The following is an 18,115-nucleotide window of genomic DNA, read 5'->3' as shown; positions in this document are numbered from 1 at the left end:
TCATATTGTGTCAAATTTTGAGGGCGCATATATAAAATGGTTATCCAAAATGTTATTTTAAGAACTTGAGCTTAATGTGCCTTTTCCATTCAGTTAAAATGTATTGAGATAAGTTGGCTTGCTTTTCCCCCCTATGTGATTACTTGCTGGTAGAGCAAACAAAACTAGGTCCAGTGATTTAACTGCAGAGCAAAGGTCAGTTTTGCTGGTTTTGCAGCTGTTTCCCAATTATCTTCTGCAGAAATTCTCATGATGCTATGGAGTGTATAGAGTTTAACATATGAAAACAATAGCTAAAGTCATGCCTCAGGCTAGATAGAGATATGTTTCTGTCCTACATTTGCTCCAATAGTACATAAATAGATTCCATCAAGATACTTTAATTATGACTAAATTATGAGAAAATAATATTAAGACTTCAAACCAAAGCATGCTTACAATGATATAAGTTAATGATCAGACCAAGTTAAAACAAGACTTCAGCACATATACTATTTGACCATCCAATACGATTGCTTAACATTTGAGGAAGAATAAACTTTTATTCGTCGTTCCCAAGATATTTTTTTCATAAAGAGAAGGAAATCAAAAACACCTATCGCTAGGTGGAGCTTCTTTGGACTTTACAGTACTTATGGCCCAACAGAATATAATCCTAATGATGAGTTTCTTCAATATGATTTAGGATCTTGGAGGTCTTCTAACCCAAACTCCTGCACAAGCTATACACTTTTAGAGAAACAAAAATCCAATTTCTTTCTTAAGCATATGCAAAAACAACAACAATGCTTTTGATGTTTGTTATAAGTGAGGAGACTGGATTTCCTGATTTTATTGCCAAAATTCCTAAACAGATTGATTTTGCATCAAAACATGCAATGCATTTATGATATTGTGCATTCTCCTTTTCTACTTAGGGACTAGTTGTCAAAAACCATCAGACGAGTCTGCAAACCTCAGGTATATATCTTTCCCTTTGGGAATGACAGCAGCAGTGCCTCATTATAAAGCACTAGATATGTACATATGTTTCTTGTTGATCTATCTTCCCAACAGCATAGGGAATACTTACTTCATGCTTGACAAACATTATTATTTCCTTCTATTTAATTAATAGGGATGAGTGAATTCTTGAATAAAGTCAAGAATTGCATCTTTCTCCCATTTCTCACTTCCTTGAAAGAATGATGCTGTAGGAAGCTGTAGGGTATCTCTCTCAAAAACTCTATTCTGCACTGTCCATACATGAACCATACTGTTTACAGTGAAAGGTGCAATGGCAAATTTAGAACAGCCATATACAATCTTGGTCCCCTTGGTGCTGCACTGATTTTACTTCCTTGATACATGTAGCTATAATATAAAGCATGAACACAGAAGTACAGCATTTTCCAGAAGCTATAAACAATATAAATCAAAGATACAAAAAGCTCAGTTAAAAATCATTAATTAAAAAGAGTAAGAAGGTGATAAGAAAATATATTGTAGCACCATTGCAAAGAGAGGAGGAAAGAAAATGAGGTCAGTTTGAAACTCACAGAGTTATGTGGCTTCTGGCTGGGATAAAGAGCTTGCTCTATATTTACTAGGGACTCTCAATGATATGCACATTAATCAATGGCAGGGGACAGTGGGGATTCTGCAGGAATTGATTCAAACACATAGAAAAAAACGATGGTTGAGTGAAGGACAGAAAACAGGAAGGCTAAATATCAAAATGGAGTGTAGAAAAGTGATATGCCATGGAATATATGCATAGCTATTGTATTTTCTTTATTGGGCTCCTCCAGTTATAGTAATATTTGTGAAAAAGTATTATAGGCTGCAGCAAGAGAGTCATAGGGCAATGCTCCACCATCAATACAACTTCCACAGAAGACACCATGATCCTAGTTTACAGTGATGCTTCCCCTGAGTTCTAGGAGCTCCAGAACTGGAGTAATTTGCTGTCCTCATTAATTGCTATCAATTCAACTTCATATCCTCACTATAGAAGCCATAATATTAGAGGGGAGATTCTTTTAAATTTCAGAAGAATCCATTTTCCTTTACCTCCCTCCCATTGCTACACAATGTAAATATCTGTGACTGAGCAATAATTTCTAAACATGTTTGCATATTGAAGGAAGATTGGTAGGTGAGACAGGTAACACACTTTGCCTTTTGGTGTGTACCTCTCACATTTCTTTGGTAGTCATTTGCTTGATCTTCTCAGAGGTCTCCTAAAAAAAACAAGAGGAAGAAAGAAAACAGGATTTAGATATCATATACCCTTGACCACAGACCTTCTATCTGATATGGTCATCCTCATCCACAAGCATGCAGCATCAGAAGGTATGAACATGGAACAGGAAGGGGCCATGGAGCAGGAAGGGAGGAAGGGGACACTCTCATATTTAACTGTATCCATCAAACCAGCCCTGGTAACTAGTGACATGATAGATATCACAGGGAATTACTCTAATGTCCAAATTAATAATGATTACTAAGGCTTTCCCATTCTGTCAAAATGTGCCATTGGCATTAATAAAGCCTTGACTGGATTTAAGCAGTAAATTTGGGACCAAGACACCCAAACTGCTACATCCAGTGTTTCCTACCTCTGCACCACCCATCCCCTCCCAAATTATCCCTAGATATTCCAACATCTTTCATGCCCCATTCTTCTCCCTGTTCAAAATGGCATGTTATCCACTAGGGCCATGATGGCGAGCCTCTGGCATGCATGGCATGCGTGGCACACAGATCCCTCTCTGTGGGCATGTGCACCGTCACCAGCTGCTCTTCCGGGTTTCATCATGCAGATGCACCCCAGCTAGATGGTCCGGTGTGCCTGCGCACTAGCCAGCTACTCTGTTCCAGGTTCCGGTGCTCTGGCGCGCGCTCCAGTTTTGGTGCTCGCTGCCGAAAAGGTTAACTATCACTGCACTAGGGTGACAATGGACATACATACCAGTGTCTCTTATAAATTCTGCACTGTTTTGATACAGAGGCAGAATCTGGATCACATGGATTGTTAAAGTTCCCACTCTACACTCAAAGGTGAACATATCTTAAAAAAAAACAGTTACCCCCCCAAATTAATTTTTCTTATGATTAAGAAGTTAACACTCTCCTTTTCCCTGACTAATTTCCAGACACTTCCAAGAAGATTGAAACAATTATAGCAATAGTTTATTGAAATAATTTGGTTCTTTCATTATGTTATTAAATGTTTCAGGTTTGCCTTGTAACTTTATTTATTTTCTTTTTTTTATTCCCAGTACTGTATTTTAACTTTGGGCCGTGAGTAAAATTGATAAGCATTTTAGGATGTTATATTTTACTGCAGCCCCAGTCAACTTTGGCTATCTCGGAAAGCTTAACTGAAGCAGACCTAGTTAGTACTTCAGTGGGAGGTCACTGAGAAGTTGAAAAAAACTGGCTAGATTGGGAAGTTGAAAAAAACATTCCAGGTGAATGCATCAGCAGTGCACATTTGTATTGTAGGCAGAAAAGTACAAAGATATGTGCAAAATATGTGCAGGATCTGGGGTTACTTGAAAAAGTATTTATTTTTCATTTACAGGGTATGGTTCTTCCTGCTACATCTCAAGAGGGCTACCAAGATTTTAAGAGGACTGGATTACTCCTTTATGAGAAACAGGGGTACATGTTAGAGATTTTTTTTCATGTAAAATGCATGAATGGGAACATAACAGAGGCATACAAAATTATGCAATTTGTCCATTCACCTGTACAGGAGGGCAAAAGTTAGAACAAGCACATGACATTGCAATGCAAATGATTTATGTGCATATGATTTATGTACTTGCATCCAAAATCAAAACACAAGTAAGAGTCTGAAGTTTGCATTGCAATGTCATGGCATATATTTCATCATTTTGAGGTCATCATGGTTGGTACCAAATGCCTGTGTTCAACTGCATGTAATGACATGCATTTGTCTCCATCAAATTTCTATTTGTCTGCCAACACACAGTGCTGGTTTCAGATATATTAGCAGCCAACAAATGTAAGATTTAAACTGTGAGGAATCTCACAGCACTTTAGAGGAATAAATGTACTGAAATACATAAGCTTGTGCACATAGCTCCTTCTAACCTGGTGTTTCTGCAGCTCCTGAACATATCTGGCTAGCTCTTCTTCAGTCAGCTTCTCTTCAGGCTGCTCTTGAAAAGGGACCTTCTGGTTTTTACCTATGAGCAGAAGAGAGTTTATGATATTCAATGCACATTGAGTATGCACATACTCAATAAAAGAGCAATAGAGAGATGTGTTCTTTCACATTAATAACAAGTGTTGGATCTTTTGGCAAAACATAAGGGAGAAATGTGCCATCTTTACCAGTGGCTGGGGCAGAGGATCCTACTATCTATTTTGACTGCCTCCAGTCAAAAATAGCACACAACCCAACCTTCACTGTTTTTCCATGGAAAGTCCCCCCCCCCCCCCCCCCGTGGATGGCTTTTATTCTTTTCAAGGAAAAAAAGAGCAGCTAAGCTACTGCTGTGTGGCTGGCAAAGCAATTCCTATATTTGGTGATACTCAAGGTTTCTGGCTTTTGGAAGCAAAAAAAGAGATAATCCCAGGTGATTCATCCTGTAGCTTCAAAGACAAAAATTGCACATTTTCTCTAAACTGAAGGCTGAGCTGATTGCCATCAGAAATAATTCAGCCCTTGAAGATCTGTAGGAACGATAGGGATCCACAAGGACAGCCATGGAAAGTGAGGCCCTCCTGGATGGCTGCCTCGCTCATGGGCCTGACATTGCACTCTCCCAGCACAGGGAAGCAGTTGAAGCAGCTCCATGGTGACCTCCGGGAGCTGCAGTGGGAACGGCTGCCGGCCAGAGAGCAAATCTGGGAGCAGGAGCCTGCAGTCTCAGCAGTTAGTGGCAGGAAGGCCCTGCTCCTTCCTGGCCTGCTTTAGGCAGGCTTAGAAAGTCTGCCAGGCTGAGGGAAAGTGCATGTCCTACGGCATGCTATGGACGTACCTTGTTCACCCCTTTGCCTGGCTTCCCTCCTCCCTCCGTCTCCTTGTGCTCGTTCACTTGCTTGCGCTCTCCCTCCCCAGTCTAGCTTGATGCAGGAGGCAGCTCACAATTGCCCTTTGGAAGACTGCTGTCGGTGAAGCTGGGCAATAGTGGAGGCTGGCTTTTTGCCTAGATTTGCCCAGCTGTTGGGGGGAAAACAGATGGGGACCTGGGGAGGAAGCTGTTTCCCCCCCCCCAACAGCCTGACAAATCTAGGCAATAAACCAGCCCTCAACGGGGCACAACTTCACCAACAGCGGGCTTGCAAAGGTAAATCGTGAGCTGCCGCCTGCGTCAAGCTAGTCTGTAATATTTATTTCCCTTTGTTAGTCAATGGGAAGCCCAGCAAGTTTAGATTTCTGACTGGACACTCTGATTCAGAGAAAGCAATCTTTTCCTTAAATATTGCAAAATCTCCTTTCCCTAATTTTGGCTCCTCCTCTCCAGTAATATTTAACTATTAATTACTGATAACTATGGCTTACAGATTTATAGATTCTAAACAAACAAATATCATATTTAATTCTTCAAGGTCTTATGAACCGTCTCAATTATAGATACCCATAAGTGGAAGAAATTCAGCTGCCAGTTGCAGACAGGGGATTGTTTCTTCAATAGACAAATACATGATCAGTGTAAGACAGTGAATTAAATGAGAAAGCTATGACCCTGGCAAGCTATTCATCAATTATGGAATTTATTATTCCTGTTGCCTTCTTTATATGAAATAAGTTCTTCACCGCAGAAAATTAGTTCACTTGATCAAAAATGATTAATCTGCCTTAATGTGCTATTAGTGAGATCAATATGTTATTTTACCTCTTTTTCTTTAATCTCTGGTATTTTCATTTATTTAGTCAAGCCACTTGTTGAAACAAAACATGTTTTTCTTTGAAAAGTGGAGTGAATCCTTCTAAAAGGACTGAATTGCACAGATCATACCTTCACAGGTCATGGCGGTGCACACCCAGTTCCCACAAGCACAGACACAGCGGTTACAGTTCACTTGAGTCTCTGCTCCATCTTCATATGATTCGTCTTCTAAGGCACATTCTAAATTTAAAAAGATGCAGTTAATGTACGTGGGAAGAAATATAAAGATAAAGCTTTCCCCTAGGCCAGCGGTTCTCAAATAGTGGGGCGCGCCCCCCTGGGGGGGGGCGCGAGGCTCCATAAAGGGGGGCGCGAAGGCTCCCTTTGCATCTGGGTGCAACGGCGGCGAAGGCGTGGGCGAGGCATAATATATGCCGCCTGGAAGTGGCAGGACTGTGGATTTTCATTGGAGCCGCGGGCTGGAGCTGTGCAAGAAGCCTGCTCAGGCGGGGGTGGGAGGGAGGGAAGCATGGGACCGCCCGTCTTCGCCACCGCGTAGCTCGCCTCCCCGCTAGCAGCTCCACCGCCAGCATTCCGTCTGGAAGCTCCACCGCAACAGCCGCTGTTGGGGAAGGGACAAAGGGGCGGCGGTCGCCCAATCTTGCCACCGCCACCCCTTCGCCCCTGGTAACGGCGACTGTTGTGCTGCTGCTTCCAGCTGGGATGCTGGAGGAGCTGCTGGCAGGGAGGGAGGGAAGAAGGGCAGAAGGGAGGTGGAAGGAAGGAAAGAAAAGCAGACACACCGGAGGGAAAGAGGAAAGAAGGCAAGCAGGCAGGAAGGAGGCAGAAGGAAGGAGGGAAGAATGGAACTGGAAGGGAGGCAGGGAAGGAGGGAGGGAGAAAGGAAGGATAGGAGGATAGGGAAAGAGGAAAGAAGGCAGGCAGGCAGAAGGGAGGGAGGTGCAAGGAAGGAAGAAAGCATAGATAAGCAGGAGGGAAAGAAGGCAGGCAGGCAGGAGGAAAGAGGAAGGAGGGAACTGGAAGGTAGGCAGGGAAGGAGGGAGGGAGAAAAGAAGGATAGGAGGATAGGGAAAGAGGAAAGAAGGCAGGCAGGCAGAAGGGAGGGAGGTGCAAGGAAGGAAGGAAGCATAGATAAGCAGGAGGGAAAGAAGGCAGGCAGGCAGGGGGAAAGAGGAAGGAGGGAACTGGAAGGGAGGCAGGAAGGAAGGGAAGGAGGAAGGGAGGGTGGAAGGAAGGATAGACAAGTAAGAGGGAAAGAGGAAAGAAAGCATGTGACTACGGTGGGAGACGAGGAAAGACCGGTGTGCTATGTTATGCAGAGGTGTACTTATAACAATTTTATAGACAAATGATACTATTTACAGTCGCGCGGGGGGGGGGCGCGCGAAATGTTTTCTTCTTCCTAGGGGGGGCATGACAGAAAATAATTGAGAAGCACTGCCCTAGGCAGTCATTTCTGACTCTAGAGGGCAGTGCTCATCTCCCTTTTTATTCACAATTTGGAGAAAAGTCAGAGCAACTGGATGGACTAAGTGTTTACTGGCCAGATGCCTTTCCTGAGGCCAGCAGATATTTTTTCTTTGCACCCTAGGAGAGAAATATCTTGCCATTACCTAGGATTGAATTCTCATCCTTCCAAGTGGGAGGTGAGCATCTTCATCACTAGGCCACAATGCTACTCTATAAGCATATGCAATACATACTCTCAAAACTCCAAATTTGGGCAGAAATCCAAATATGTTGCAATTCTTTCAACTACCTTTTGAAATAAATGTGCAACATATTACTTCTACTACTTTACTCTACTCAACTTTCCCCACTCTTTTAACAACTCCAGACCCATTTTGTGCAGGCACAGAGCTCATACTTTTTTCTGGTGGATTGAAGGTTGGGTTGAGGCACTTCAGGAATTCATTGAAACTCAGCTTCCAGTCAGCATTTTCATCAGAGAGCTCAATGAGAGCATCTACGCAGAGTCCCCTGGAAGACATACAATAGAGAGTTATCCAATCTAGATATGACTCCCAAACACATCACAGGAAAGTGTGAATAGTCAATATTTAAATTATCAATTGCTATCATGTCAAATCGCTTCATATGAACCAGACTTTTGGGCTGTCTACATCCTGTTGTAATGGATTTTTCCTGCGTCATACGTCTCCTTATTTCTAGTATTCAGGAGAAACAAATATGTCAAGAAAGCATTTCATAATTCATCATCTTTTGTAGTCATAGTTATTTGTTCTGATGTTCTTCTGCCTGAAGCTACCTGAGAAGCTTGTTGGTCTCTTGATTCATATAAGTAGAAATGTTGACAGCTGACTCATTTTGTTCTACAAACTTCAACAATTCCTTGGAGTCAAGGCGGGAATCTCCATCATCAAAACTCTGTATAATCACAGAAAAGCATTTAAGAAAGGTTAAACTACCTGGAGTTTCCATCAGCCCCCTTTCCCTGAAATATACTGATAACCAGTGATTTTTTAGCATGTTGGAAAATCTGAGGTTTCAACACTCTGCACTCCCTGTCCGCAAGAGTGCGGCCCTGCACACAGACATCCAACTGCATACATCAGCACAATGGCACATCGCTCTTGGGTTTTTTTAATAGCTCAAGCTGTTCTTATTTGTAGGCATACAAGTTTTCATATTCCTTCCAATGTAATACATATTAATTAATTAATTTATTGTTTATTGAATGGATGTGCTGCTCATCTCATCTGGAGGCAACTTTGGGTGGCTTACAAACAATGCTTTATTGAAATTCAGGCTAAGCTTATTAAACTTCCTTTATCAGAAAGTTAGCATTAATAGTTTTGATACTCTCAAAAGAGGAAGATCGATTATCCCTTAGTATCTGTTCTCATTCATTCATTCATTCATTCATTCAATTTCTGTAGCTGCCCATCTCAATCAATGCCTCTGGGTGGCTTATAATTCCAAAATATAAAAACAATTAAACATAATAAAAAGCAATTTAAAACAGTATAAACAATTATTCATGATCCCATAAGCTACATTAGATGCAGTACATCAACTACCTCATTCATACCTTGAAGTACTTTTCCAAGATTTCTGTGTAGTTGCTGCCTTTGGAGAACCACCCGTCAGGAATGATTTCAGCTTCAAGCCACTGGATGACACGACGCCGAAGTTCATCACGGTCAGTCTGATAGCAAACCACTATTGAATGGGGAGGTGGGAAGTTAGGACCAAGAATATAAAGCAGAAAAAACAGCAGAGAGGGAGGAAATGTTTTTTTAAGAATGAGGTTATTGAGAACATTTTTATTTTAAACTATGCATTTCCAAACATTGTGCCTCTCCACCTAGGGGTTTATGAGCAACTTAGAGGGGGAAGTTGCAAAAATCTGATCAAGCTTGTATTAGGCAAAATTTAAATGCTGTCAAAACTCACTTGGCACTTTGGAACCTGCTTTGTCTGTGCAAATTAGAAGTGGAATTATTAAAAATGACCAATTATACTTCTTGCCTAGCTCTGATCCAGTGGTGGGTTTCAAATTTTTGTACTACTTATTCTGTGGGCGTGGCTTGTTTTGTGGGTGTGGCTTGGCGGTCATGTGACCAGGTGGGTGTGGCCAACTTGTTAAGTGAAACTCACTTAACAAGGCTCTTGCTTAGCAACCAAAATGTTGGCTCAGAAACTCTGGCATTTGAAGTGCACAAGTCTTAAAGCTTAAAGTCAAGTTACAAGACCCTTGCACCCCTAAGCCTTTAGAAAAAAAAACCCCAGGGGTGTTCAAACTTGACAGCTTTAAGATTTGTGGACTTCAACTCCCAGAATTCCTCCTCCAGGCATGTTGGCTCAGGAACTCTGGCATTTGAAGTGTGCAAGACTTAATGCTGTCAAGTTACAAGACCCTTTCACCCCTAACCCTTTAGAAAAAAAAACCCAGGGGTGTTCAAACTTGACAGCATTAAGACTTGTGGATTTCAACTTCCAGAATTCCTCCTCCAGTAATGTTGGCTCAGGAACTCTGGCATTTGCGCAACCTCCCTGGAGGTTGCTCAGTGGTCCTCCTGGAGGGGCTTTCCCCCACCCTCCGAATAGCGCGTAGGCTGAGGAGAGTGAGAGGGGAGAAGGGAGCTGCTCTTTTTTCCAGCTTCTTAGCCCAAAACAAAGTAGCAGTGAGGAAGGAGTCTCTGGTAGCTGCAGCAGCAGCAGAAGTGGCGGCTGAAACACAGTCCTGGGCAGTCAGTTCTGGCTCTCCCTTCCCTGAGCATGTCTCATTGCTGCCGCCGCCGCTTTTAGTGAATCCGGCTCGGCGGTAATGGCAAGAAGCAGCTGCCAGCGATGCTCTCAGCAATGGCAAGAGCCCTGCCGCCGCGCTGGAGGTGCCAGAAGCAACAGAACATGCTCAGGAAAAGGAGAGCCGGAACTGACTGCCCAGGACTGTGTTTCAGCCGCTGCCACCACTTCTGCTGCTGCCTCAGCCACCAGAGACTCCTTCCTTGCCGCAGCTTTGTTTCGGGCTGAGAAGCGACGCCTCTGAGTGGCTTTTCCCAGATAGCACCTGAGGGAAGGAGGAAGGAGGCAGGGATGCTGGCCGGCACTCCTCCATCGCTGCTTTCCCGGCCAGCCACCCAGCTAAGCAGTTGGCTGTTGGAAGACGTCCTTGTGCTTCGTTCTCTTTGACAGCTGCCTGGCTTGCAGTGGGTGGTGGGGAGAAATCAGGGGGAGAGAACAAAGCGGCGGGAGAGGTTTTTTTCAGACAAGCCCAGGCCAGAGCAGCGTTGAAGCCCCATCCAGCCTGGGCTCGTCTGAAGAAGTCCACCCCCCACCCAGCTTCCTTCTCTTTGAGAAGCGGTTTGCAAAGTCCAGTCTTTGCAAGCCACTTGTCAAAGAGAAGGAAGCGCGGACTTCTTCCAACAGCCAAATCCTCCGCTCCTGTTCCTTCCTCAGCTGTTGGAAGAAGCCTGCGCGTGCTTCCTTCTCTTTGACAGCCACCTCATTTCTTGTGGGGTGGGGAGAAATCCATGCGTTAGAGGGAAGAGAAGGCTGAGCTTCTGCTATGGATTGCCTTTCCTTCCTCCCTAACACATGGATTTCTCCACACCCCATTGGAAATGAGGCGGCTGTCAAAGAGAAGGAAGAGCGCACAGGCTTTTTACAACGGCCAAGTCCTCCACTCCGACAAAGGAAGTGGGTGGGCAGGGCAAGCATGGTGCGGACAGGCATGGCAAGAGAGAGAGTGGCTACGGGCGGGCGGGGGGGGGGGAGCGAGCGGGGGGACAGGCCAGGGGAGGGACCATACCAGTACGGGGCCTCGGGGGCCCTGGTACACAAACGGACACCCAATTTCCGCCACCGCTACACCAGTACCGGGGTGTACCGGTCAAAACCCACCTCTGCTCTAATCCCCACCCTCCCAAATAACCATTTTTTTCAAAGGGCAAGTTTCACAAATTCATTTATCACTTTAGGGGTCATAATATAGCAAAGTTTGAGAATCTCTATTTTAATTTTTAGAAGAGAATGGTTTGGAATATGTTTATTTCCTGATATTTGCTTTATTCTTTAGATGTATGACATATCTGAAAGAAACTACTTTCGGGGGGAGTAAGCCTTTCATTGCCTTAGATAGGGAGAGACTTTCCTGAGTCTCTTATGATTTTCGATTACTTTGGTTTAATAGACAAGTGGCTGTCTTAGACGTTATTGTGGCAAACAGTGCTAATATGAATATTAACTTAAATACATAGATAAGATTATTAAACTAGTACATCCTATCCTAGTGACTCAACTGAACTAACATGTTTAAACTTCTCTCTACAAGTGATCTCTGAACAGTTAATTGTGCTTCAGTGCTATGATTGCATCTTATTAGAAGGGGAAAAATTGCTGAAAGAATTAGGGAAAGGGGAGAAGAGAAAGATGGGGTTTTAAAGAGAACCATGGCTCTTTAGGATTATCACCCTATTAATCCTGGTTCTGTTTCTTATGGCTGCAGTCATGGGTGGGCTGCACTCTAGCTCAACTGCTTTAACAAACATAAACTGTCACTGCCCATCATCCCTCCCCTTGGGGGATGGATATCCACACTGATGGTCCCTGGAAGCAACTGAGTGATCAAAGCCCCACCCCCTTCTAATGTGCCGCATGCATTACATACATGTTAAAAGGGGTGCTCTTTCAGTCACCCAGCCATGCCCCCCGTTTTGAAACAAGTTGCCGTTGCCAAGGATGCCCTTCCATCAGATAAATAAAATATTCATAGTTTATTATTGCTATCATTATAACAACTGCCAGTATCTTTAAATGATTGCCTGCCAATTAATTAAAATTTAGACCACAATCCCTAATCCTACAAAGCCACCCAATCCCTCCATTTCTTACATCTATATTAAATAAATAATTATGGGCAAATGAAACCCAAACTCTCTTACTCCGCAATCCTCTGCTTGAGATTAAAGCTGTATTCCCTGACTAGGTTCACAGGACACACAGGTTAGTCATCATGTTTTAGATTGCTGTGTTGTGTAAAATCAGCTTTACTATGACATACACATTCAGAAAATTGGGTGGAGGAAACTGTTCTTAAAGTTTACACGGATAAGCATATAATACAAATATAACTTCAAATAAAACAATACACACTACATTCCATTTTTAAACTTTATAAAATGTTAAATGTTTAACAAGGAGCAGAGTGGTAGAATATGATAATCAGAATATGGTAAATGTTTCAGGAAGATAGTTTCAGGCCATCTAGGAACAGACAATCTGCTCTTCAAAACACTTGTCCAAATATCAGGCCCATCTTTCCAAACCCTGTGTAATATACTGCATTTTTTTCCCGTAACATACAAACTGAACAAATTGAACAATAATAAAAATAATAATAAATAAAATACATCATAAAAACGTATTTACCTGGACTTGCAGCTGAGTTCTCAGGCTTCTTCTCTATTAATAAGAAAATATATCGTTATTTGGTCAAAATTTGGATGTTTAGCAACTGACTCATATTTATAACAGTTGCAATGTCCCTGGGTCATGTGATCACCTTTTGCGATCTGACAAGCAAGAGTTAATGGGGAAGACAGATTTGCTTAACAATCAGGTTACTAACTTTATAGCTGCGGTGATTCACTTAACAATAGTGGCAAGAAAGGTCACAAAATGGGGCAAATTCATTTAACAACTGTCTCACTTAGCAGCAGAAATTTTGGGCTCAATTGTGGTCATAAATTGAGAACTACTTGTAATTCTGCCCACCGTCCCTCTAAACAAAAGTCCCTTAAATACTTGAGAAGAACTATCATGTCTCTTTGCAGGCTTTTCTTCTCCAGGATAAAAATAACAGTTCCAAGTATTCCATGCCATTTTTTTCTTCCAGGTGCCTTATTTATCAGCTACCTCATTTAGCAACCATTTGCAAATGTGATGGTAAAATATTAATAATAAAAAATATTAAAAATCATTGTCCAAACAACATGTACCCTTACAATCCAATTTCATGCACCTGATAACATGGTAGTAAAACTGATGCGAGAAGATGCCCTGGAAATTTGAAGATAGATTGACTTCAACCCCTAGAATTTTGGAAGTTGAAATCCATACATCTTCAAGTTGCCAAGGTTGAGAAACACTGTTATAGAGTCTTCTCCAGTCCCTAGAACAATGGCATTAATTACCTACTAATCTGAAGTGTTCTTTTACATTTGACCAAATCTTTTATATAAGGAGTTGTGCTTAAAGAATTATTAAGAAATTGATACTACTGATATTTCTTTATATTTCATTTCTTTTGCAGCTTTTTTATAAAACAGCAGAATGGAGGGGAACACCAGATCTTGGAGAGGAACCTCATTCTAGAGGGTAGGTGCTGCTACAGAGATGACATTGTTTAATTGAAGAAGCTCAGAACACACCAATCCTACAAGATCAAATTGGCCAGGCAGATATGCTTTTGTGTGCTTCTTTTTTTTCCTCCAATGTTTTTCTTTTTATATTGGCAAAAATATTTTTTAAAACCAGATGTATTCTCAATTCAGAAGGTTTTCTAACCAGAACATCATGGTAGAAAGAAGCTGGATTTTTCTGGAATGGCTTCTTAAACAAACTAATTAAAAATGAGAAAGAACATTGGCTTCTAAAATTGCAAAGTTTTTCTTGCATATGCACTAAAGTCTTCTCTGAGAAATAAATAAGTGAGCTCTTGGTAGGAAAGGGAAATAAGTTTAACAGAGATCAGATGATATGACTACAATAATTTGAACATAGCAATTAAGCAATGTCATCTGTTCAAAGGGAAGAAGGATTTTCTCTGTACATTACTGTAAAAGTATTCATTCCTGCTTAGAAATCCAGTTGAATGAACCTGGAAACACTGTAGAGAGCACATGGATTCAATTAGGTGGAGGAATGAATAAAATGCTGCTGATGTCTACTACTGTTTTCTCAAGCCATGAAGATGTGACTGATCCTTTTCAAAAGATGGTGTCAAGAAGGCTCCAGCAAAAAAAGAGAGCTAATTGGGTGACAGAATCACAAAAGGGGCTTGTTTTTAATCAGAATAAAAGCTGCTTGATCAAGGTGACAAACTTCACAGATCTACTAGAGGCCACACTGTGAAGCAAATTATTCAAAATAAAAGCTAGTAATAATTTCCAAAAATGTACTAGTATTTATGTTTCCTTTCTATTACATTTCTGTTTGAGGCAGCAAGAAAGATTGAACATTGCAAAGACAGAACCATTCTGAATTTATAATGTTTCACTTTGTATTTATGAACCGCTTCTTCATAAATCTAATGGATTTTTCTGTGTAGTCAATGTTGAAAGGTATATTAAAGGTTTAAATTTCTTATAGGCTAATGTCTTATTTTCATTTCTTTTTTCTATCCTTCTATCCTTGAATATTGTTTCTTTTTTATATTTATGTATATTTACAAAGCAAAACTTTTCTTAATGTTTCCATTATTCAGTGTTAAATTTATTGAGGTGTCAAGAGAACTGTTTTCCAATTCCTTTGTGTTAGTTTTCAAATGTTAAATGTCGTCTACTTTTTGTTTTTGGTTTTTGTGGATTTTTTACATTATAAAAACCTTTTTACCATTTGAATAACATAGGACATCAACAGTAAATGAAAAACCTTTTACATTAGTTATCACTAATGATCAATGTAAAGTTCTTTACCTTAAATAAAATGCTTCCTTGCATGATGAGATCTTTTTCAAAAATGCATTTAGTCCCATAGAAATAACATTTTACAATAGCAAATGCACTTTAACAAAACTGTAAAGACTGAAATACTTTAGATGGTCCAAGTGGAACTCAGAACACCCTGTGCCCAAATTTTAATCAACTTGTTTTATTTACATTCTTGCTCAGACCTTGCTGGCTGAATCTTCAAATCTGAAATCCCATATTATAGCTTGCTTTGCTATATCCAGCCTCCCCCCCCCCCCCCCCCAAGACCTTCATCAGCAGAAGTTTGAAACTGATTGATTTTAATTTCCTGACAAGGTTTAAGTCTTGTTGTCCAGGACTCATAGAATTCAGTTCGCCTTAATGGAGCCCAAAGTGCACCCAGGTTTCTTACTTACCTTTACAATGGCCATCATAGTCCACCTGGATCTTGGAACCAGTGAGGCAAGCATCACGGTGCAGCTCACAGTGGTTCAGGTATGTCTTACCATTGCTGCCACATACTGGCCTCTTGTGGGTTTTACACTTCTATAAAAGAAAAAAAAAACAGGAAAAGTGGATCAAATAGTTTGTGAAGGAAGGTCTGAGTTTAATTTTGAACATTGAGTCTTTGTGGAATAACTTGATCAATCTACATTTTTAGCAATTCGATTCTGATTTGATAATTTCATTATCTTGAATGATGTGCACTGACTAGATTATAAATGGCACAGAAAGGTCATGTAGATATTATAAAACTGATTTTGCCTGGATTCAGATACTGCACAATCATAAAATACTTTACTTGGCTTAACTATTCTTGTATGAAATTGCCCATTGTGGTTTAGAAATGATTATCTTACCTCATTGAATAACTTTCCAAATATTTTGCGTGCTTCAGAACACCACAAGATTACTAAATGCAGCCAATTCTTAGTTTTATATAAGCAAGATTGGTTGCATATCTTTTATAGTACTGCAATTTGAAGGTTTGCGCACATAATCTGACTTAAAATTCTCTCAAACCAAATACCTGAGAACAATCATTGGATCTACTTTAATACATCTGTTTCTTTTATTATGCAATGGCATGTTTACAGTTAAACTAAATTCTGTTATTAAAATGATATTTTTTAAATTAAGCTGAATTGTTTTTCAGTAACTAATCGCATGAATTTATAATATAAATTATTTATTCCTGAAATGATTTTAATCAAAACAAGTGTATAAATACAGCATATTCAGTGTAGCCTTTCAACTTGGTATATGTATGGAAACAATAAGATTATTCCATGCTATGCTCTAAGGAAAACCATATTTGAGCATGAAAATTACTTAACTACGTCCTCTGACTTTTTGGCAGGAATTCTTTGACCCAATTAAGAATATTATATATAATTTTTTCTTTACTTGATGGTTTTATAGGATGATTATATTTATGGAAAAGGAGGTTCTTGGATAATCTAACACCCACCCACCTCCCAATTCACACTTAAAAAGACTTATTTTTGGAAATTATAGTTCAGCAAATTTGGAGACCCATTGGGTCCTAATCCTGCTTTAAAGTCTGCCTAAGCATTTCATGGCAAGGATCTAACTTTGAACCATACAATTCTTCAGGCTGATTAAGATTGATAGGAGTCAGGTCCAGACCAATAGAAAACATTAGGTCACCTACTGCTGTCATAGTAACAGTGACTACTGATTACAATGACATAAATGCTTAGACATAGTCAGAAAACTGTTAGGATTCCTTGGTGGTCTCTGAGTTTAGTTGTTTGCTTGTAAATGTTTTGTTACACAAATACGTGACATCATTAGTGCAAATGAGTATGAGGTTTGATCCCTGTTTATATACAATAGCTTGCTGTGCCTCTTTGGAATGATATGTAAATCTAGTTATGTAGAGATAAACTAGACATATAGTCTACTAATGGCTAAGAAGAGTTTGCAGGACTATGTGACTGCCACAAGCAAAAAATAAAAATAAAAAAACCGAACAAGAAATTGCTCACAGAAATGTTTATGTTATAAAAGGATTTTTGCTGTTAATAGTCTATGTCATACCTCAATGCACAAGCAGGTTGGCTCACTCTTTTCTGTTACAGCACATTCCCGGCCAGCTCCACAAAAAACATTGGCACAGATTTTAGATTTGCTAACTGGCTCTTCCTATAAGATGTTAAAACAAAATACATTGTTAAAAGAACATGATTCAGAAAAAAATGTACCTTTCAGATAGACTCCCTTATATCATTGGCTATAATAGTTTGGTGCTTTTTCACATTATGTTTTCTTTAGAACATATAAACTATGTATAGGAAATATATACAAACCATACATGGCACTAAATGAGAAGGCTGGCGTAGTTGAAACTATTTCTCCTTCCGTATTCAAGCAAGATATGAATCAGAGTAAGCTTAAAAGCAGATGTTTGCAAAAACAATAGTGAAACAGTGAGTGGTGTTGGTGTAAGTAAGTTTGACTTAAAATTATTTTTATTTTCTGTCTTTTGTCTTGCTCATTATTTTTTATCTTGTGCTTTATGTAATGCTGCCTACTTCAAAAATAAGTAGCATTATAGATATGCATAAATGTGTGTATTCAAGCAATTGCAATCAAACAAATACAAGTGATATACGCCTATGATTTTGTGGTTTTTCACTGATTGCCCTCTCCCATGGTTAGTCAAGAATGGAAACTGTCTGATTGTTTTCTTCACCCATCTGGCCAATTAACTGAAGCAATCTACAAAGTTTCAGCATTGAAATGTTCACTTTTCTTAAAGATTTTTCTGCATGTCTCATATGTTTCCATTTCTTTCTACAGATCAGCCAAACACAGCTGCAAAACTCACCCCTTGGGAGGAAAGAGACCATGCCCATTCAATCAGAGCAAGTCTCCAGGAGGTTAGGCAATTTGGACATACCAGAATTATAAGGTCAGAGTGGTTGAAATCATTTTAAAAGCAGCAAGAGCCTCCCTAAGTTTCTGGCTATCAAGAAAAAAAGTTTTCCAATCCTGTCAGAAGATTAGAATGCCTTTAATAATACTCCAAGTGTGTCCAAGACAACCAGCAGACATTTTTATGTC

General features: G+C 40.3%; 1 protein-coding gene across 1 annotated transcript in view; it reads right to left on the bottom strand.

The window, feature by feature from the left end:
* Window positions 1–364: 364 nt before the first annotated feature.
* The window catches only part of FSTL1 (follistatin like 1), a 28,384-nt gene continuing 10,633 nt past the window's right edge, over window positions 365–18,115 (bottom strand). The window contains exons 3-11 of the mRNA XM_081940290.1: window positions 17,090–17,194; window positions 15,442–15,571; window positions 12,765–12,797; window positions 8,923–9,053; window positions 8,140–8,258; window positions 7,738–7,850; window positions 5,979–6,089; window positions 4,105–4,199; window positions 365–2,222 (exon numbers count right to left, since the gene is read on the bottom strand). Coding sequence (XP_081796416.1) covers window positions 2,178–2,222; window positions 4,105–4,199; window positions 5,979–6,089; window positions 7,738–7,850; window positions 8,140–8,258; window positions 8,923–9,053; window positions 12,765–12,797; window positions 15,442–15,571; window positions 17,090–17,194 — 882 coding nt within the window. The 3' untranslated portion in view covers window positions 365–2,177. The remainder of the gene's footprint in view (window positions 2,223–4,104; window positions 4,200–5,978; window positions 6,090–7,737; window positions 7,851–8,139; window positions 8,259–8,922; window positions 9,054–12,764; window positions 12,798–15,441; window positions 15,572–17,089; window positions 17,195–18,115) is intronic.

The sequence above is a fragment of the Natrix helvetica genome (assembly GCF_964273705.1).
Source record: "Natrix helvetica genome assembly, chromosome: 2".
In the NCBI taxonomy this organism is placed as follows: Eukaryota; Metazoa; Chordata; class Lepidosauria; order Squamata; family Natricidae; genus Natrix; species Natrix helvetica.
The sequence above is the reverse complement of the archived record's forward strand: the minus strand, read 5'-3'. Positions and strand labels throughout refer to the sequence as shown.